Source organism: Rhinopithecus roxellana, chromosome 7, assembly GCF_007565055.1.
Source record: "Rhinopithecus roxellana isolate Shanxi Qingling chromosome 7, ASM756505v1, whole genome shotgun sequence".
In the NCBI taxonomy this organism is placed as follows: Eukaryota; Metazoa; Chordata; class Mammalia; order Primates; family Cercopithecidae; genus Rhinopithecus; species Rhinopithecus roxellana.
The window spans coordinates 48,104,616-48,126,622 of NC_044555.1; the positions used below are offsets into that span (position 1 = coordinate 48,104,616).

The 22,007-nt window shown below is 40.4% G+C and overlaps 1 protein-coding gene across 1 annotated transcript; it reads left to right on the forward strand.

Annotated features, from left to right (window-relative positions):
- Positions 1-8,232: 8,232 nt before the first annotated feature.
- MAGEE1 (MAGE family member E1) lies at positions 8,233-11,864 on the forward strand. The gene has a single exon (XM_010353780.2). It carries the CDS (start codon positions 8,500-8,502, stop codon positions 11,335-11,337), a length of 2,838 nt encoding a protein of 945 aa, XP_010352082.1. The 5' UTR covers positions 8,233-8,499; the 3' UTR covers positions 11,338-11,864.
- The last annotated feature ends 10,143 nt before the right edge of the window (positions 11,865-22,007 follow it).

Genomic DNA, 22,007 nt, shown 5'->3' on the forward strand with positions numbered 1-22,007 from the left:
ATATTGACAAAGGTGGCTACAGTAAACAATATATATATATTATTATCATACTTTAAGTTCTAGGATACATGTGCACAATGTGCAGGTTTGTTCCATATGTATACATGTGCCATGTTGGTGTGCTGCACCCATTAACCCATCATTTACATTAAGTATATCTCCTAATGTATCCCTCCCCCCGCTCCCCACAATAGACCTTGATGTGTGATGTTCCTCTTCCTGTGTCCAAGTGATCTCATTGTTCAATTCCCACCTATGAGTGAGAACATGCAGTATTTGGTTTTCTGTTCTTGCGATAGTTTGCTGAGAATGATGGTTTCCAGCTTCATCCATGTCCCTACAAAGGACACAAACTCATCCTTTTTTATGGCTGCATGGTATTCCATGGTGTATATGTCCCACATTTTCTTAATCCAGTCTGTCACTGATGGACATTAGGGTTGATTCCAAGTCTTTGCTATTGTGAATAGTGCTGCAATAAACATACATGTTCATGTGTCTTTATAGCAGCATGACTTATAATCATTTGGGTATATCCCCAGTAATGGGATGGCTGGGTCAAATGGTATTTCTAGATCTAGAACCTTGAGGAATCACCACACTGTTTTCCACAATGGTTGAACTAGTTTACAGTCCCACCAACGGTGTAAAATTGTTCCTATTTCTCCACATCCTCTTCAGCGCCTATTGTTTCCTGATTTTGTAATTATTGCCATCCTAACTGGTGTGAGAAGGTATCTCATTGTGGTTTTGATTTGCATTTCTCTGATGGCGAGGGATGATGAACATTTTTTCATGTGTCTGTTGGCTGTATGAATGTCTTCTTTTGAGAAGTGTCTGTTCATACCCTTTGCCCACTTTTTGATGGGGTTGTTTGTTTTTTTCTTGTAAATTTGACTGAGTTCTTTATAGGTTCTGGATGTTAGCCCTTTTTCAGATGAGTAGATTGCAAAAATTTTCTCCCATTCTGTAGGTTGCCTGTTCACTCTGATGGTAGTTTCTTTTGCTGTGTGGAAGCTCTTTAGTTTAATTAGATCCCATTTGTCAGTTTTGGCTTTTGCTGCCATTGCTTTTGGTGTTTTAGACATGAAGCCCTTGCCCATGCCTATGACCTGAATGGGATTACCTAGGTTTTCTTCTAGGGTTTTTATGGTTTTAGGTCTAACATTTAAGTCTCTAATTCATCTTGAATGAAATTCCGTATAAGGAAGAAGGAAAGGATCCAGTTTCAACTTTCTACTTATGGCTAGCCAATTTTCCCAGCACCATTTATTAAATAGGGAATCCTTTCCCCATTTCTTGTTTTTCTCAGGTTTGTCAAAGTTCAGATGGCTGTAGATGTGTGGTATTATTTCTGAGGACTCTGTTCTGTTCCATTGGTCTATATCTCTGTTTTGGTACCAGCACCATGCTGTTTTGGTTACTGTAACCTTGTAGTATAGTTTGAAGTCAGGTAGCGTGATGCTTCCAGCTTTGTTCTTTTGACTTAGGATTGTGTTGGCAATGCGGGGTCTTTTTTGGTTCCGTATGAACTTTAAAGCAGTTTTTTCCAATTCTGTGAAGAAACTCATTGGTAGCTTGATGGGAATGGCATTGAATCTATAAATTACCTTGGGCAGTATGGCCATTTTCACAATATTGATTCTTCCTATCCATGAGCATGGCATGTTCTTCCATTTGTTTGTGTCCTCTTTGATTTCACTGAGCAGTGGTTTGTAGTTCTCCTTGAAGAGGTCCTTTACATCCCTTGTAAGTTGGATTCCTAGGTATTTTATTCTCATTGAGGCTTTGTGAATGGGAGTTCATTCATGATTTGACTCTCTGTTTGTCTGTTACTGGTGTATAAGAATGCTTGTGATTTTTGCACATTGGTTTTGTATCCTGAGACTTTGTTGAAGTTTCTTAGCAGCTTAAGGAGATTTTGGGCTGAGACAATGGAAAACCCACTTTTATTAACTACTGTCATTGAGTAAATAGAGCAATGGGCCATGGCCTTTTGGGTTCCATTTAAGGAATGCCCAGAGACAGTATGTACCCAGTGTTATAAACAAGATGCTTGTGATTTATGTGATCAAATTAAAAATGCTGTATTTCAAAGACAATAGCCACAAACACGAAAGGATTGCCAAAATAAAATGATAATTTATAATGATCAGTGGGATGATGACAAATGTAAACAATATAAGTCCTTACAATTATTGGTGTCTTTTCTTATTATGATGTTCTTGCTCCCCTGTAGTACAAACCCCATTTATTGAGACTCTGTGTAGAACTTACTAATAAATAACCTTTGCTTTCCACATTTGGGTGGTCTTTTTATTCCAACAGTATATTATTTGGTATACCCCAGAAAAATAACATTGGTCAGAAATTTTCCCCAAATAGTTCTCAAGCCTTTATTCATGGCAATTTGGGTAATTTTTAAATATTTGCAAAGTTTCTAATAAATATAAGCAAGTAGTTGTCAATTTGCATAGAGAAACTCCAATGCAGAGAGCAGTTTGAGTTCTTCATGGGATCCAATATGTTTTCAGAAGGAATTGTCTTTGCTGTAACCCTCAAGAGCTATGAAAATTTTGTACTAACTAAGTGGCCAGGGGCATCTTACTATGGACTTCCTCTCTGGTGGCCCATTAATTTAAACAAGTAAAGCTATGTTTACTATGTAATATTACCTGGGTCAAGGCACATCTGATAAATCAGAGACTACAATCAGCTTAAGAATTCTTCCATAGTAACCTTCTTACAATATCAACTGCAAGTTTTACATAACACTCAACAGAAGCTGGCTCTACAACAATCGCAAGACTGGCTGTCCATGGTAAATAATCATAACTCTTGAGGGTTACAGCAAAGACAATTCCTACTGAAAACATATTTGATCCCATGGAGAACTCTAACTGCTCTCTGCATGTTAGTTTCTCTACCCAAATTGACAACTACTGGCTTGTATTTATTAGAAATTTTGCAGGGTCTACCAAAACTGCCATTAATAAAGTCTTGGGAAATATTTGAGGAAAATTTATGACCAATGTTACTTTTCTGGAATATCCCAAATAATATACTGTGGGAATAACAAAGACCACCCAAATGTGAAAAGCAAAGGCTATTCAGAGCTTGCTATAGTAAGGGAATCAACTATTGTCATTTGCATTTTGGCAGAGACTCAATGGCGAGCAGAACAGTGAGAAAGCTTTGTAGGGGGAAAAAGAAAGGCTACAGCTATACGCTTAATAGAGATCATTGGCATGGGGAAGATGTAGGCAGGCTAACTAGAAGTGGATCATCCTATGTGATTAGTTAGAGGTGCATACTTGGCTTTCTCTGGTTGGATCTAAGTTGGATGCAGAGACAAGAATTAAGAAGGTAGTCAGTTATTAATCAAGTCCTGGCCATTTTGGGCTGATTGTTTTAGTAATTATTGTTTATTTTCTTGGATTGTTAGTAAAGATAAAAATTTGACATTCTACAAGTCTGACTTACAGCAGGATAATGCTCTGGGCTGCTTATTGTAGTTAAGTGGGTTGGTTTCCTAGGCAAGTTGTTGAAGGTTGCGGGTCACTGTTCTACTTTTTATATATGTTCCAACCATTGTCCATTTGTACATTCAATACATCCCACCATACAGGAGATAGACACAATAAACAGAAGCCTGGTATCAAAGCTAACCTGGGAAGAAACTTATTGGTGACATCACATTATCACCTGTAAAGAGGTCACCCTTAAGGCTATTCAAGCTACACAAATGGACTCCTTAGAATAGTTTCCCTGGAATAAAAATGATGGAACAGGTGGCCTCCAACTAAAATTAGAACAACATCATCATAAACAGGGAAATACATAGGCCAAATTTATAATATGATTGATGGTTATTTTTGAAATAATTTGACCTACCTGTGAAGATCACATATGTGAATACTCCACAGTTCAGAATCAAATTTGGTGCATGTATAAATTAATAACTTTTTAAAAACTGCCAAGGGATACTGTGAAGCTTACTTTAGACCCATGCGAACATTCTGATGTTATGTACTACTGGCAATCACCCGGAAACTCAAGCAAGGCACACCAATCCAAATAAGAAGGAACATTCATTTGCCTAAACCTGCAGCTATCTTAAGTCACAGCAACACATATAATGACAAATTGAACTGTATGCTGGACTTGCTTCTGCCAATCTGATTCTAGCATTATGGACAGCCAGGGACATGTAGCAAAGGGGTTATAATGTCACTCTATTGACTGAACAATTGAACAATTTAAAATCTGCTTCTTTTTCTAATCTATTCCCCTTGCTTTCCTCCATTAAATGGGAAGATTGGCTATGAAAGGGCTTTGAAATCCTTGTCTGTGCTCTTTTAGGATTCTGTCTCCTTTATTTCCAGCAAGAAACTCAGGCACTGCAAAATAACATACAATTTTAATTATAAGATAACATGGGGCCAGGGGATGGACTGTTAGTTATATGCACAAGTCAAAGATGGCCTCTATATATTGACCCTGCCAGTACCAAACTCAATTTTTTACACATCCAATTGTTTTAAATATAGACCGATAAGTAGATTGTTAGCTATTTAGAGGCTGCCTTCTTTGCATACCCCTGTGAAACTACAATCATCTGCTAGCTATAGATAGAACAAACTCCAGGAGATAAAAACCCTAACCTACTGCTGCCCTTCAGAGATCTCTGACCCAGCAACTCCTTGTCTTGCTGCTGAGAGACATCACATATATACATAAGCCATCTCTTTGATTCCCCTCCCTCTCTCCAGTTAGCTTGTCCTCTCATTTTCTAGGTTGTGACCTCCCACCAGCCTCTGGAAGATCTCAGACTTTGATGAACCCCATGCCCTTGTAAACCTGTCAAAGCGTTGACCAAATAAAGCTCATTGTATGCTTATACACTGTTGGTGGTAATGTAAATTAGTAATAATAAACACTATATATAGTTCAACCACTATAGAAAACAGTTTGGAGATTTCTCAAAGAACATAAAACACAACTACCATTCAATTCAGTAATCACATTATTGGGCATATATCCAGAAGAAAAGAAATCATTCTGTCAAAAAGACACATACACTCATATGTTGTTTGCAGCCTTATTAACAATAGCAATGACGTGGAGTCAACTTAGGTGTCTATCATTGATATTGGCTAAAGAAAATGTGGTACATATATACCATGAAATACAACACAGCCATACAAATTAATGAAATAATGTCCTTTGCAACAACATGGATGCAGCTGGAGGCCATTATCTTAAGCAAATTTACACAGAAACAGAAAATCAAATACCACATGTTCTTATATATAAGTTGCAGCTAAACATTGGGTACTCATGGACATAAAGATGGCTAAAACAGACACTGGAGGAATATTAGAAGGAGGAAGAAGAGAGGTGGGCATGGGTTGAAAAACTAACTGTTGAGTATTATGCTCACTACCTGGGTGATGAGATCATTTGTTTTCCAAACCTCAGCATCATGCAATATACCCATGTAACAAACGTGTGTATGTATCCCCAGAATCTAAAATAAAAGTTGAAATTCTAAAACAGACAAACAACAAAAACTCATTTTGTGCTACTGAAAACTTGTGGTAATATATTTTTTTCTTGATCAGTCCCCAAATCTCTTGCACTCACTTGTTTCCTATATTTTAATTCTACATATAAATTATACAAAACATATTATTATTATTGTTTCACATTGTCAATATGTCTGTTTACCCACATATTTGTCATTTCTATTACTGTTCGCTTCTTGCATCTCTTCAGTTTCAGAAGAGAATCTTTCAGTATTTCCTCAGTCTGGGCTTACTGGTGATCAATTTACTCAGCACTGATTTCTGAACATGTATTTATTTTGCCTTCATTTTTGATGTACTATTTCAGTAAGTTCAGAATTCCAAATTATCAGTTTGCAAATAATTAAATTCCTTAAGTGACAAAGTTGTATGCAATGTATGACTCACCTCTTTGCACTTCCCTTTTTTCTGAAATCATTACTCTTGAAGTCCTCATTGCCTTTATAGGTTTGTGATGCTGTATTGGTAGGCTTTGTTGCCAAAAAAGCGTTTCTTTACCTAAATTTCTAGGTTATTTTTCCCCCCACAGGGCTGCTACAATCAACTACACATTATTAGAAATGGAATTCTTTGATATTATTATAATGACTTACTGGTATTCCATTTTTACTACCATAATTTCTTTAAATACTCTTTAGTTATTTAACATTCATTTAGTTTACAGCTCTGTTATACTAGAACAAATTATATAATAAAAGTCATTTTAGCTTAATATTTGCACGTATTTCTTATTATTTCTTTAGAATATATTTCTAGAGGTAAAAATTTTTAGTTTTTAGGTTTGAACAACTTCAGGGTCCTTAAAAATCACTGTGCCATAGGTTAGGAATATCTGTTGCTGAAGTTTAGAAATATCATAGGTTTTTTTGTGCCTCCCATTCTGAATAGGCCCTGGGCACAATAACTGCATTGGACTTCACAGAACCGGAACTGGTTATGCATATAAGGGATTGCTTCTCCAACTGGAGATGGAGATGGTGACACATTGTGACTGTAGTCAGTTATTTTCCTTTTCCTAAAGAGGTATAAAAAAAATTGGAACCAACCCAAATGTCCATCAATGACAGACTGGATAAAGAAAATGTGGCACATATGCACCATGGAATACTATGCAACCATAAAAAAAAGGATGAGTTCATGTTTTTTGCAGGGACATGGATGAAGCTGGAAACCATCATTCTCAGAAAACTAACACAAGAACAGGAAACCAAACGCCACATGTTCTCACTCATAAGTGGGAATTGAACAATTACAACACATGGACACAGGGAGGGGAACATCACACACCAGGGCCTGTCAGGGGGCAGGGAGATAGGAGAGGGAGAGCATTAGGAGAATACCTAATGGAGATGATGGGTTGATGGGTGCAGCAAACAACCATGGCACGTGTATACCTACGTAACAAATCTGCACCTTCTGCACATGTACTCCAAAACTTAAAGTATAAAAAAAAAGTATACTCCCAGATTTTTGAGGAGATATTAAGAAAGACAACATATAATAAATGTTTGCAGCAAGATACAAACATATCAATAGAGGGTCAATAGTGGTAAGCTAAATTGTATTGGTTGCATGAGTGTCAGAAAGTTAGTATTTTCCCTCTATCTCTCTTCCTCTCTCTCCCCTACTTCTAAAAACAGCCTGCCTGTGCTCTTCAGTGTTTTCTTATTCACTGCTGCCATGCTACTCTCAGTTGGAATGATTTTCTCATCCTTGTCATTTTGGTAAATACCTACCCACTCATCTTTTTAAACATCTCCTCTTTTATGAAGCCTTTTCTGCACCTATAGGTAGAACTGACCCTGCCTCCCCTGCATTCTTTACAAACTTCTAGAAAATTTGGCTTCACTTTTTCTTTGACTCCCATTTTTACACTGGGTGCTCCTTGATGACAAAGAAATGAACTCTGTAACTTCTGGATACATTACCAGTGTTTGTGGAATGAATGAATAAAAGGGATGAGGGTTGGATCTGCTCAAAAGTGCTAGAGTAATAGGGCAAAACAGAGCAGGTAACATCCCTTAACACTCGGTATCTCAACTGACTTTCACAAAAGTTGTATTAAATGAGCAGATGATTGTGGAGTGAAAGAATTAAACAAATTTTCAAGAGTGTTAGTGGCTTTCCCACTAAAGCCTGGGGGACTGGGAAAGTTTGGGCTGGGAATGTTGGGTTTTTCAAGCTTGTTCGAAGCTCCCTAATTGGTACTAAATATCAGGCATTCAGACCCTCTAGGTAAGAGTTCTTTCTAGCTCACAGCATTAGGGGAGGTGTTAGACATATAAATGGAGAAAGTGATAGATAAGACATGGTCAGGGATGGGGGTTCTACCCTTCCAGAGACAACGCACATTTTGTTTGAAACAGCTTCGGGAAAACTGCAAATCTCAATGATAATTACCAATTTTGAGAATCTATTAAGTGCCTGGCACTCTGTGTAGAACCCCTCCAATCATACCCTAAATCTGAGAAGTATTTATTATTATTTCCATTTTTGTTCCCTATGCATCTACTCTAAGCTCCTTGTTTCACCCTACCAAAATTTCCCTTCTGCTAGTGCTCTCCTTTGGTGCAGAACCACCGCATCCACTTTCTCAGGCCCAGGGGAGGGGCGGGGCGGGGCGATTTCGCCTTGCCGCAGAGCCAGTCTGCGCCTGCGCGGACTGCGGCAGAGGGCGGGGTGTGAGAAGCAGAGTACACTGAGACTAGCATTCACTGCTGGCCAGTGCCTGCGTTTTTCACCACCTCTAATTTCAGCTTCAGCAAGTTGCTTGGAACTTTGGTTCTGGCAGCAGCAGCAACATCATTACCGCTAGCGGCAGTTTTGTGCCGAGGCACCTACACACCTCCAGTCGTCTGTGCCAGATCGCGGGCCTGTCTGTGTCTGCTCCTACACGCCGGTCGGCAGGACCATGTCTCTGGTAAGCCAGAATTCGCGCCGCCGCCGCCGCCGCGTTGCAAAGGCCACTGCGCACAACAGCAGCTGGGACGAAATGCAGGCCCCTAATGCCCCCGGTCTCCCCGCTGATATGCCAGGCTCAGACGTCCCCCAGGGTCCCAGCGATTCCCAGATCCTTCAGGGCCTCTGTGCCTCTGAGGGCCCAAGCACCTCCGTTCTGCCCACCTCCGCTGAGGGCCCAAGCACCTTTGTGCCGCCCACCATCTCTGAGGCCTCAAGCGCCTCTGGGCAGCCTACCGTCTCTGAGGGACCTGGCACCTCCCTGCTGGCCACCCCCAGCGAGGGCCTAAGCACCTCCGGGCCTCCCACCATCTCTAAGGGGCTGTGCACCTCTGTGACGCTTGCCGCCTCTGAGGGCCGGAACACCTCCAGGCCGCCCACTTCCTCTGAGGAACCGAGCACCTCCGTGCCGGCCACCCCTGGTGAGGGAACGAGCACCTCCGTGCCGCCCACAGCCTCTGAGGGACCAAGCACCTCCTTGGTGCCCACCCCTGATGAGGGACCGAGCACCTCCGTGCAGTCCACCCCTGGTGAGGGACCGAGCACCTCCGTGCCGCTCACCGCCACTGAGGGCCTGAGCACCTCCGTGCCGGCCACTCCTGATGAGGGACCGAGCACCTCCGTGCCGCCCACCGCCACTGAGGGTCTGAGCACCCCCGTGCCGCCCACCCCTGATGAGGGACCGAGCACCTCCATGCCGGCCACTCCTGGTGAGGGACCGAGCACCTCCGTGCTGTCCGCCGCCTCTGACGGACAAAGCATCTCCTTGGTGCCCACCCCCGGTAAGGAATCAAGCACCTCCGGGCCACTCACCGCCACTGAGGGCCTGAGCACCTCCGTGCAGCCCACTGCTGGTGAGGGACTGAGTACCTCCGTGCCGCCCACCCCTGGTGAGGAACCGAGCACCTCTGTGCCTCCCACCGCCACTGAGGGCTTGAGCACCTCCGTGCCGCCTACTCCCGGTGAGGGACCAAGCACTTCCGTACTGCCAACCCCCAGTGAGGGACGGAGCACCTGTGTGCCGCCCACTGCCTCTGATGGATCGGACACCTCCGTGCCGCCCACTCCTGGTGAGGGCCCAAGCACCTTAGTGCAGCCCACTGCCTCTGACAGACCGGGAAGCTCCGTGCTGCCCAACCCTGGTGAGGGCCCGAGCACCTTGTTTAGCTCTAGTGCTTCTGCGGACCGGAACCCCTCCAAGTGTTCCATTGTTTTGCCAAGCCCTAGGGTAACCAAGGCCTCTGTGGACTCGGACTCTGAGGGTCCTAAGGGTGCAGAAGGCCCTATAGAATTCGAGGTCCTGAGAGACTGTGAGAGCCCCAACTCCATTACTATTATGGGCCTCAGTACTTCCCGGGTTGCAATTACCTTGAAGCCCCAGGACCCTATGGAACAGAATGTAGCTGAGCTGTTGCAGTTCCTGCTGGTGAAGGATCAGAGCAAGTACCCTATCCGGGAGTCTGAAATGCGGGAATATATTGTTAAAGAATATCGCAACCAGTTTCCTGAGATACTCAGGCGAGCAGCAGCCCACCTGGAGTGCATTTTTCGGTTTGAATTGAGAGAACTTGACCCTGAGGCACATACCTACATTCTGTTAAACAAACTGGGACCTGTGCCCTTTGAAGGGTTAGAAGAAAGCCCAAACGGGCCAAAGATGGGCCTCCTGATGATGATTCTAGGCCAAATATTCCTGAATGGCAACCAAGCCAAAGAGGCTGAGATTTGGGAAATGCTCTGGAGGATGGGGGTGCAGCGGGAAAGGAGGCTTTCCATTTTTGGGAACCCAAAGAGACTTCTGTCTGTGGAGTTTGTATGGCAGCGTTACTTAGACTACAGACCAGTAACTGACTGTAAACCAGTGGAGTATGAGTTTTTCTGGGGCCCAAGATCCCACCTAGAAACCACCAAGATGAAAATTCTGAAGTTCATGGCTAAAATATATAACAAAGATCCTATGGATTGGCCAGAGAAATACAATGAAGCTCTGGAAGAAGATGCTGCCAGAGCCTTTGCTGAGGGTTGGCAGGCTCTCCCTCACTTTAGGAGGCCCTTTTTTGAGGAAGCTGCTGCAGAGGTAGCATCCCCCGATTCAGAGGTTTCCAGCTATGCCTCAAAATATGCCCCACATTCATGGCCTGAGTCAAGATTGGAGAGCAAGGCAAGGAAGTTGGTGCAGTTATTTCTGCTTATGGATTCAACTAAGCTGCCTATACCAAAGAAAGGAATTCTGTACTACATTGGCCGAGAGTGCAGCAAAGTGTTCCCTGACCTCCTGAATCGTGCTGCCCGCACCCTGAGCCATGTCTATGGGACAGAACTAGTGGTACTTGATCCCAGGAATCACTCCTATACCCTGTACAACCGAAGGGAGATGGAAGAAACTGAGGAGATCGTAGACAGTCCAAACAGGCCTGGTAACAACTTTTTGATGCAGGTCCTAAGTTTCATCTTTATCATGGGCAACCATGCCAGGGAGTCTGCAGTCTGGGCTTTTCTGCGGGGCTTAGGGGTTCAATCTGGGAGAAAGCACGTGATTACCTGCAGATACTTGAGTCAGCGCTATATAGACAGTTTACGGGTTCCTGACAGTGATCCAGTGCAATATGAGTTTGTATGGGGTCCTAGAGCCCGTCTGGAAACCTCCAAGATGAAAGCCTTGCGATATGTGGCCAGAATCCACAGAAAGGAACCACAGGACTGGCCACAGCAGTACAGGGAGGCAATGGAAGATGAGGCCAATAGAGCTGATGTTGGGCACAGGCAATTCTTTGTTCACAACTTCAGGTAGAGGAATGCATGGCAGTCAGAGGGGCCTTGCAAGAAGGGGCATTAGAGCCTCAGGTCTCATGTATTGGGGGATGGGGGCGGGTACATACTGTATTTGGTATTTGTGTTCCAGTTATATTTACGTCTTTTCATATTTAGTTCTTGTGTGGTGTCTGGAAGTGTTTCAACTGTTTTAATATATTGTCCGATTGGGTAAATGTGATTGACCACTTGCTGTCTCTGTTGTATTTTGGTATGAGTTTTGATAGCTCTGTAAAATGTTTTGAAAATCTTTCCATCTTGTTGCATTATCTAGAAGATAATATATAGCATATAGCTATAGATATAGGCTTTTCCTTAAAAGCTTGAAAAAAATTCGCCAGTAAAATAATCTAGCTTAAAATGATAAACAAACAAATATAATGACAACTGAAAAAGCACTCTAAATTGTGGCTGGCTTCCTTTTCTGTGTGCTATTGTATAAAGAATACTGATGTTTACCTGTATTTGCTTTGCTGTACTAAAGTGTAATGAACAATAAAAGATTAATAAATGAAACATAATGCTAACACACTGACTTATTCAACTGCTTTCATACAATGAGCACAGTGGTGGGTCATAGTTATAGAAGTATAAAAGTTTGCAAGATATAATACCTGCCCAAAAATTCAGAGACTGGATAGGGTACGGGGGGAGGTCATTTAAACCACTAATTTATTACGGTGTACTATGTGCTACAGTAGAATAATACAGAGTGCTATGGTAATTAAAAAGAGGCACACCTGACCAATTCCTGGAGTGTTCAGGATGGTCCTTAAGGAAGATGGTAGGTATGTGGGGTGGGGACAAGATGGGGTCCTTTTTTTGTTTTTGAGATGGAGTCTCGCTCTCTTGCCCAGGCTAGAGTGCAGTGGCATGATCTCAGCTCACTGCAACCTCTGCCTCCTGGGTTCATGCAATTCTCCTGCCTCAGCCTCCAGAGTAGCTGGGACCACGTGCCATCACACCCAGCTAATTTTTGTATTTTTACTAAAGACGGAGTTTCACTATTTTGGCCAGGCTGGTCTCAAACTCCTGACCTTGTGATCTGCCCACCTGGGCCTCCCAAAGTGTTGGGATTACAGGCGTGAGCCACCGTGCCCAGCCAATATGGGGTCCTTAATACAATCATGAATTGAACTGATTCAAGGCTGGATTTCAGTCTTCATGTGTGCTGTTAGGAAAAAAATCAAAGATATTAGGCCAGAGGGCCGGCGGTATTGTGTCATCAATGGTTTCAATAAGATGCACGAGCCAGCTTTCTCTAAGTTATGCTGTGGTTTTTAAAAAAGTACCCAAATCTCAGAGGCTTATAACAACAAAATTTTGGGCTCATTTTATATCCCCTTCATGGGTTGTCTGAGATTCTGTTTATATTGTCTTCATTCAGGTAACCAGGTTAAAGGAGTAAATAATATATGGGACACCTGTTCTTGTGGCAGAGGTAAAAGAGCCATAGTGGAACCATGTGGTAGTTTTCAAAGTCTATGCTCAGATATGGCATATTATAGTTGTAATTCATTGGCAAAAGCAAGTTACATGGGCAAGTTTGATGTCAATGAGATGGGAAGTGTACTCTTTCTACAGGGAAGAACATGTAGGAACGGGCCCAGTAGAGAGGAAGAACATATATTTTTGAATAAAAAAAATTAGTCTACCATATAAGAATTTGGCTTTAGTTATTAGTGATATGGAAAACTTTTTAAGGCTTTTGATCTGAGGAATGGCAGGAAACCACTTAGTTTTAACAGGATTCTTTTGGCTCTTGTATTGAAAAACTAAAGGGGGTGGGGAGGGCAGAAACTCTAATTTTAGCATAGTAGTTTCTTCTTAATGTACCTGTGAAAAGAGGTATCATTTTCTGAACAAAATCAAATTTAAATAAATTGAAGTCAGAAAGCCTGTTATCTTTTAAAAAACACCTTGGAAATCAAACTCCATGGCATCAAGGTTAAAAGGCATTAGAACATAGTAGTAAGAGCATGTAGTCTAGAGTCAAAGTGCCTGGGTACAAACCCTGGATCTCTCTCATACTAGAGATGAGAACTCAGGCAAGTTACTTAACCCCTTTGTGCCTCCATTTTTTCATCTGTAAAATGGGCATAATAATTTCACCTATGCCATAATGTTGGGGATTAAATGTGTTAACATGTAAAACACAAGAACACTTGACATGTAGTTAGCAATATATTAATGACATTGTTGCATGTTGATTTTTTCCAGGAATGGGACTGTGAAGTGATTTCCTTGCAGAAATTTTATTGGGGAGTTGTTTTTGGTTCAACAGCTGTGGGGAGCAAGAGAAGCAGAATTGTGTAGAGGGAGAAATAGAGCAGTGATTCAGTCACAGCAAATAAATTAACTGATTCCACAGGGAGCTCTGGAGTTGGTATGGTCCTGCAGAGTTGTCCCAAATTAGGAAAATGAGGCCAAAGTTTTATCCCACCATACTGACCAGTCATTGGATGCAAACTGCCTCCTGATAAGGAGCTATGACTTTTTGAGAGTCAGTTCTTTTCAGCTGAGAGCAATCCCCGAGAAAGATACTCAACTGTAAACACAACAGCTGTCATCACCCTCAAGAGCTGGAGGAGTGAGTACTGTGATCCTGAAGAGTAGGGGCATGTGGGTGATACATCACAATCTCCACTACAGTTGTTGCTGTTTTTATTGGTTTCCTTCCCCTACCCTCCTACTCTTTAATAATAATTCTTCCTCTTCTTCTTCTTCATCATCCTCATCTCTTTCCGCTTTCCCCTTCCCACCTTCGCCTCCTTGTTATTATCACTACTACTATTGTTATAATCTAAAAGAATTACATATCTTCTTATCATATTATTACTACTATTGTTTTTTAAAAATCTGTAAAGATTACACATATTCTTATTGTTCTTCCTGGGATATAACACCCATATCACTGAATCGTTTTACTCTTGGCACAACATTCCTGAGACAGAAGTTCTGATAATAGAGCTTCATTTACCTCTTAAGTTCTATATCAGTTTTCTATTCTTTTCAGGTTTCTGTTATTATTATTATTATTATTACTATTATTATTATTTTATACTTTAAGTTCTAGGGTACATGTGCACAACGTGCAAGTTTGTTACATATGTATACATGTGCCATGTTGGTGTGCTGCACCCATTAACTCGTCATTTACATTAGGTATATCTCTCCCCCCTCCCCCCTCCCCACAATAGGCTCCGGTGTGTGATGTTCTTCTTCCTGTGTCCAAGTGATCTCATTGTTCAATTCCCACCTATGAGTGAGAACATGCGGTATTCGGTTTTCTGTTCTTGTGATAGTTTGCTGAGAATGATGATTTCCAGCTTCATCCATGTCCCTACAAAGAAATTGAACTCATCCTTTTTCATGGCTGCATAGTATTCCATGGTGTATATGTGCCACATTTTCTTAACCCAGTCTGTCACTGATGGACATTTGGGTTGATTCCAAGTCTTTGCTATTGTGAATAGTGGCTCAATAAACATACGTGTGCATGTGTCTTTATAGCAGCATGATTTATGATCCTTGGGGTATATCCCCAGTAATGGGATGGCTGGGTCAAATGGTATTTCTAGTTCTAGATCCTTAAGGAATCACCACACTGTTTTCCACAATGGTTGAACTAGTTTACAGTCCCACCAACAGTGTAAAAGTGTTCCTATTTCTCCACATCCTCTCCAGCACCTGTTGTTTCCTGATTTTTTAATGATTGCCATTCTAACTGGTGTGAGAAGGTATCATATTGTGGTTTTGATTTGCATTTCTCTCATGGGAAGTGATGATGAGCATTTTCTCATGTGTCTGTTGGCGATATGAATGTTTTCTTTTGAGATGTGTCTGTTCATATCCTTTACCCACTTTTTGATGGAGTTGTTTGTTTTTTTCTTGTAAATTTGAGTTCTTTGTAGGTTCTGGATATCAGCCCTTTGTCAAGTGAGTAGATTGCAAAAATTTTCTCCCATTCTGTAGGTTGCCTGTTCACTCTGATGGTAATTTCTTTTGCTGTGCAGAAGCTCTTTAGTTTAATTAGATACCATTTGTCAATTTTGGCTTTTGTTGCCAATGCTTTTGGTGTTTTAGACATGAAGTCCTTGCCCATGCCTATGTCCTGAATGGCATTAACTAGGTTTTCTTCTAGGGTTTTTATGGTTTTAGGTCTAATATTTAAATCTCTAATCCATCTTGAATTAATTTTCATATAAGGAGTAAGGAAAGGATCCAGTTTCAGCTTTCTACTTATGGCTAGCCAATTTTCCCAGCACTGTTTATTAAATAGGGAATCCTTTCCCCATTTCTTGTTTTTCTCAGGTTTACCAAAGTTCAGATGGCTGGAGATGTGTGGTATTATTTCTGAGGGTTCTTTTCTGTTCCATTGGTCTACATCTCTGTTTTGGTACCAGTACCATGCTATTTTGGTTACTCTAGCAGTGTAGTATAGTTTGAAGTCAGGTAGCGTGATGCCTCCAGCTTTGTTCTTTTGGCTTAGAATTGTCTTGGCAATGCAGGGATTTCTTTGGTTCCATATGAACTTTAAAGCAGTTTTTTCCAATTCTGTGGAGAACGTCATTGGTAGCTTGATGGGGGTGGCATTGAATCTATAAACTACCTTGGAGAGTATGCCCATTTTCATGATATTGATTCTTCCTATCCATGAGCATGGTATGTTCTTCCATTTATTTGTGTACTCTTGTATTTCACTGAGGAGTGATTTGTAGTTCTCCTTGAAGAAGTCCTTTACATCCCTTGTAAGTTGGATTCTTAGGTATTTTATTCTCTTTGAAGCTATTGTGAATGGGATTTCATTCATGATTTGGCTCTCTGATTGTCTGTTACTGGTGTATAAGAATGCTTGTGATTTTTGTACATTAATTTTTTATCCTGAGACTTTGCTGAAGTTGCTTATCAGCTTAAGGAGATTTTGGGCTGAGACAATGGGGTTTTCTAAATATACAATCATGTCATCTGCAAACAGAGACAATTCGACTTCTTCTTTTCCTAACTGAATACGCTTTATTGCTTTCTCTTGCCTGATTGCCCTAGCCAGAACTTCCAACACTATGTTGAATAGGAGTGGTGAGAGAAGGCATCCATGTCTTGTGCCGATTTTCAACGGGAATTTTTCCAGATTTTGCCCATTCAGTATGATACTAGCTGTGGGTTTGTCATAAATAGCTCTTATTATTTTGAGATATGTTCCATCAATACCTAGTTTATTGAGAGTTTTTAGCATGAAAGGCTGTTGAATTTTGTCAAAAGCCTTTTCTGCATCTATTGAGATAATCATGTGGTTTTTGTGTTTGGTTCTGTTTATATGCTGGATTACGTTTATTGATTTGCATATGTTGAACCAGCCTTGCAACCCAGGGATGAAGCCCACTTGATCATGGTGGATAAGCTTTTTGATGTGCTGCTGGATTAGGTTTGCCAGTATTTTATTGAGGATTTTTGCATCGATGTTCATCAGGGATATTGGTCTAAAATTCTCTTTTTTTGTTGTGTCTCTGCCAGGTTTTGGTATCAGGATGATGTTGGCCTCATAAAATGAGTTTGGGAGGACTCCCTCTTTTTCAATTGATTGGAATAGTTTCAGAAGGAATGGTACCAGCTCCTCCTTGTACCTCTGGTAGAATTCAGCTGTGAATCCGTCTGGTCCTGGCCTTTTTTTCGTTGATAGGCTTTTAATTATTACTTCAATTTCAGAGCCTGCTATTGGTCTATTCAGGGATTCAATTTCTTCCTGGTTTAGTCTTGGGGGAATGTAAGTGTCCAGGAAATTATCCATTTCTTCTAGGTTTTCTAGTTTATTTGCGTAGAGGTGTTTATAGTATTCTCTGATGGTAGTTTGTATTTCTGTGGGGTTGGTGGTGATGTCCCCTTTATCATTTTTTATTACATCTATTTGATTCTTCTCTCTTTTCTTCTTTATTAGTCTTGCTAGTGGTCTATCAGTTTTGTTGATCTTTTCAAATAACCAACTCCTGGATTCATTGATTTTTTTTGGAGGGTTTTTTGTGTCTCTATCTCCTTTAGTTCTGCTCTGATCTTAGTTATTTCTTGTCTTCTGCTAGCTTTTGAATGTGTTTGCTCTTGCTTCTCCAGTTCTTTTAATTGTGATATTAGGGTGTCAATTTTAGATCTTTCCAGCTTTCTCTTGTGGGCATTTAGTGCTATAAATTTCCCTGTAAGTGTTTCCCAGAGATTCTGGTATGATGTATCTTTGTTCTCATTGGTTTCAAAAAACATCTTTATCTGCCTTCATTTTGTTATGTACCCAGTAGTCATTCAGGAGCAGGTTGTTCAGTTTCCATGTAGCTGAGTGGTTTTGATTGAGTTCCTTAGTCCTGAGTTCTAGTTTGATTGCACTGTGGTCTGAGAGACAGTTTTGTAATAATTTCTGTTCTTTTCCGTTTGCTGAGAAGTGCTTTACTTCCAACCATGTGGTCAGTTTTGGAATAAGTGTGATGTGGTGCTGAGAAGAATGTATATTCTGTTGATTTGGGGTGGAGATTTCTGTAGATGTCTATTAGGTCTGCTTGGTGCAGAGTTGAGTTTAATTCCTGGATATCCTTGTTAACTGTCTGTCTCGTTGATCTGTCAAACGTTGACAGTGGGGTGTTAACATCTCCCATTATTATTGTATGAAAATCTAAGTCTCTTTGTAAGTCTCTAAGGACTTGCTTTATGAATCTGGATGCCCCTGTATTGGGTGCATATATATTTAGGATAGTTAGCTCTTCCTGATGAATTGATCCCTTTACCATTATGTAATGGCCTTCTTTGTCTCTTTTGATCCTTGATGGTTTAAAATCTGTTTTATCAAAGACTAGGATTGCAACCCCTGCTTTTTTTTTGTTTTCCATTTGCTTGGTAGATCTTTCTCCATCCCTTTATTTTGAGCCTATGTATGTCTCTGTATGTGAGATGGGTCTCCTGAATACAGCAAACTCATGGGTCTTGACTCTATCCAATTTACCAGTGTGTGTCTTTTAATTGGACCATTTAGGTCATTTATTTGTAAGGTTTATATTGTTATGTGTGAACTTGATCCGGTCATTATGGTATTAGCTGGTTATTTTGCTCACTAGTTGATGCATTTTCTTCCTAGCATCAACGGACTTTACATTTTGGCATGTTTTTGCAATGGCTGTTACCTGTTGTTCCTTTCCACGTTTAGTACTTCCTTCAGGATCTCTTGTAGGGCAGGCCTGGTGGTGACAAAATCTCTAAGCATTTGCTTGTCTGTAAAGAATTTTATTTCTCCTTCACTTATGAAGCTTAGTTTGGCTGGATATGAAATTCTGGGTTTAAAATTCTTTCCTTTAAGAATGTTGAATATTGGTCCCCACTCTGTTTTGGCTTGTAGAGTTTCTGCCAAGAGATCTGCTGTTAGTCTGATGGGCTTCCCTCTGTGTGTAATCCGACCTTTCTCTCTGGCTGCCGTCAACATTTTTTCCTTCATTTCAACTTTGGTGAATCTGACAATTATGTGTCTTGGAGTTGCTCTTCTTGAGGAGTATCTTTGTGGCCTTCTCTGTATTTCCTGAATTTGAATATTGGCCTACCTTGCTAGGTTGGGGAAGTTCTCCTGGATGATGTCCTGCAGAGTGTTTTCCAACTTGGTTCCATTATCCCCGTCACTTTCAGGCACACCAATCAGATGTTGATTTGGTCTTTTCACATAATCCTATATTTCTTGGAGGCTTCATTCATTTCTTTTTACTTTTTTGCTCTAAACTTCTCTTCTCACTTCATTTCATTCATTTGATCTTCAGTCACTAATACTCTTTCTTCCAGTTGATTGAGTCGGTTACTGAAGCTTGTGTGTTTGTCACGTAGTTCTCGTGTTATGGTTTTTTATTTCTATCAGTTCTTTTAAGTTCTTCTCTGCATTGATTATTCTAGTTATCCATTCATCCATTCTTTTTTCAAGGTTTCTAGTTTCTTTGTGCTGGTTATGTAGTTCCTCCTTTAGCTCTGAGAAGTTTGATGGACTGAAGCCTTCTTCTCTCAACTCGTCAAAGTCATTCTCTGTCCAGCTTTGTTCCATTGCTGGCGATGAGCTGCGTTCCTTTGGAGGGGGAGATGCGCTCTGATTTTTTGAATTTCCAGCTTTTCTGCACCGCTTTTTCCCCATCTTTGTGGTTTTATCTGCCTTTAGTCTTTGATGATGGTGACATACTGATGGGGTTTTGGTGTGGGTGTCATATCTGTTTGTTAGTTTTCCTTCTAACAGTCAGGACCCTCAGCTGCCAGTCTGTTGGAGTTTGCTTGAGGTCCACTCCAGACCCTGTATGCCTGGGTATCATCTGTGGAGGCTCAGTTGAAAATGCAGAAATCCCCCATCTTCTGTGTCACTCACACTTCGAGTTAGAGGCTGGAGCTGTTCCTATTCGGCCCTCTTGGGCACCCCCCTCTTTTTTCACATTTCTTAGTAGACTTGTGTGTTATCCAATTGTTTCCAGAAGATGTTACCTAAGCAAGTTTCTTTGTTGATTGTTTGTCATTTAAATATTGAGAACTATTTTTCTATGAGATAAACTTGACCAACATGCACAAACATTCAGAATATCCCACCAAAGCCAACCAAGGAAGAAAATACGTTTATTATGCATTTCTCTCAAAAGTAACCATTTTGGTCTCAGTGAATGTCTGATTAAATGTCTTTGTTCAAATGCACCTGTTTGGTTAGGATGCATGCTTTTGTTTCAAGGTTCCATGCGTTCAGTGGAGGGTCGTGCTCTCAAGATCACATGAATGTGCACTACTTTGTTAAAAAGTGTCTTGTCATTCTGCATTAGAGTAATAATCATTGACCTGTGTCAAACCCTTGCAAAGAGCAACAGTCAATGTGTCTAACTGCAGTATTCATCTGTGGTGGAATGCAAAAGCTTCTGAACTTCACAGTGGAAGTCTCTTTAGGTAGAGAAATCATGGGTGGGACTCTGTTGATTGTCTTCATATTGTTATTCAATCTTCCCAATGAATTGTTCTGTGAGATTTCTCTTTGTGCCTAAGAAGCTATGTAGCCACTTAATCCAATCTAAGTACCTTCTAAATTTCTCTAGGTGATCCATATATCTCAGATGATGACTCATCAAAATTGATTAAAAACAATTATTTCCCTAAACTTGAATTTGAGATACAGCCTTAAAAATTGGTAGATGGAACAGAAAGGATGATTATGGAAATTCACAACTGTGATCTTCTGTTGATAGAGTGGATAGCAGAAAAGCAGTCATTTTGAGATGAATGTGGGGTTTGATTGTTTTGTTGTGTTTTTTGATGAGCGAGATAACTTTGCTCTATCTTCCTGGATTAGAATATTTCAAGTAGTAACAGTGATAGAAATCAGGTAGGTAAATGGAAGTCATCATATTTTGATGAAAATATGTGAGGCAGTAAAATACCCAGTTCTCAGATAATCATATAAAATGTAAAAACTACTTTAAAAGGCTAACAAGAAGAAAAACACAGTAGCTAAAGTATGAAAGGAAGGAAATTAGAAAATACCAAGCATTTTTTTCATTGCATTTACTAAAATTGAAAAACAGTTATTGTTTCTACTGCTTTTTTTTTTTTTAATTATACTTTAAGTTCTAGGGTACATGTGGATCAAAGCTGGTCAGAGAATGTTTCTACTGCTTTCTTTCTTAGAAATGTTATTATTAACATCAATATTTAACTGAAATTATCTTCTAAGTGTGCTCAGATTTAAAAGATTACTTTTGCTAGCAGAAATCAGAAGAATATACTTTCCAGCAGAAGCCAAACTCCTTGAAAGAATGTTCATTCTTGATATCTCCTATTTCTCTTCTACTATTTATTTCTGACTCAACACAATTAGGTTTTTCTTACAACAGTCAACTGCTGCTGCTTCTCTCAATCTGTACAGTGACGTATATAAAAATTGATAAATCCACTCATCTTTTCTCAGACATTGTCTTCATCAGTGGATTTTGACATAGTTAATTTATTTTTTCCTCTTTTAAACATTTTGCACATGTGAAATACTCTTCTGGTTTTCCTCCTGCCTTTCTTCCTACTGCTTCCTCACCTCCTTTACAGGTTTCTCTCCTCTCAGAATTCTAAGAATGCTCCAGGATAAGTCCTTGAACTTACTCGCTTTTTTTTCTGTTTATATGCTCTCCTTAATCTCACCCATTTATTTCCTATATTTAAAAAATATTTTATATGCTGGAGAGCCCAGGATTTGTAACTCAAGCCTCAAGGTAGGTACCTCTATCCTGAATTCCTCTGACATTCAATTCTCTTCTCAGGTTTTCCACTTGGATGTCCAGTATGCACTAAATTCTAACATGCCCAAATCTGAGCTCCTGGTATTTATTTACAAACTTGTTCCTTCTACAGATTTTCTCACCTTAATCAATGGCTAGTTCATTGTTACAATTGCTCAGTATAAAAGCTTGGGCATGTACTTGACTGTTTTTTCTTTCATTTTCAGGATATTAGAAAAAATTTAATATGTCAACAAATTCTGATGGCTCTGCTCACAAAATAAGTTCAGAAACTAATATTATGTCAACTCCAACATTACTACTATGATTGTATCTCACCTATATTATTGCAGTGGAGTTAGAATTTGTCCTCCTACTTCTGACCTAGTATATTTATTCTTAGCACAGT

Coding starts and splice junctions, on each gene's coding strand:
- MAGEE1 (XM_010353780.2), top strand. CDS start 8,500: ATGTCTCTGGTAAGCCAGAATTCGCGCCGCCGCCGCCGCCGCGTTGCA.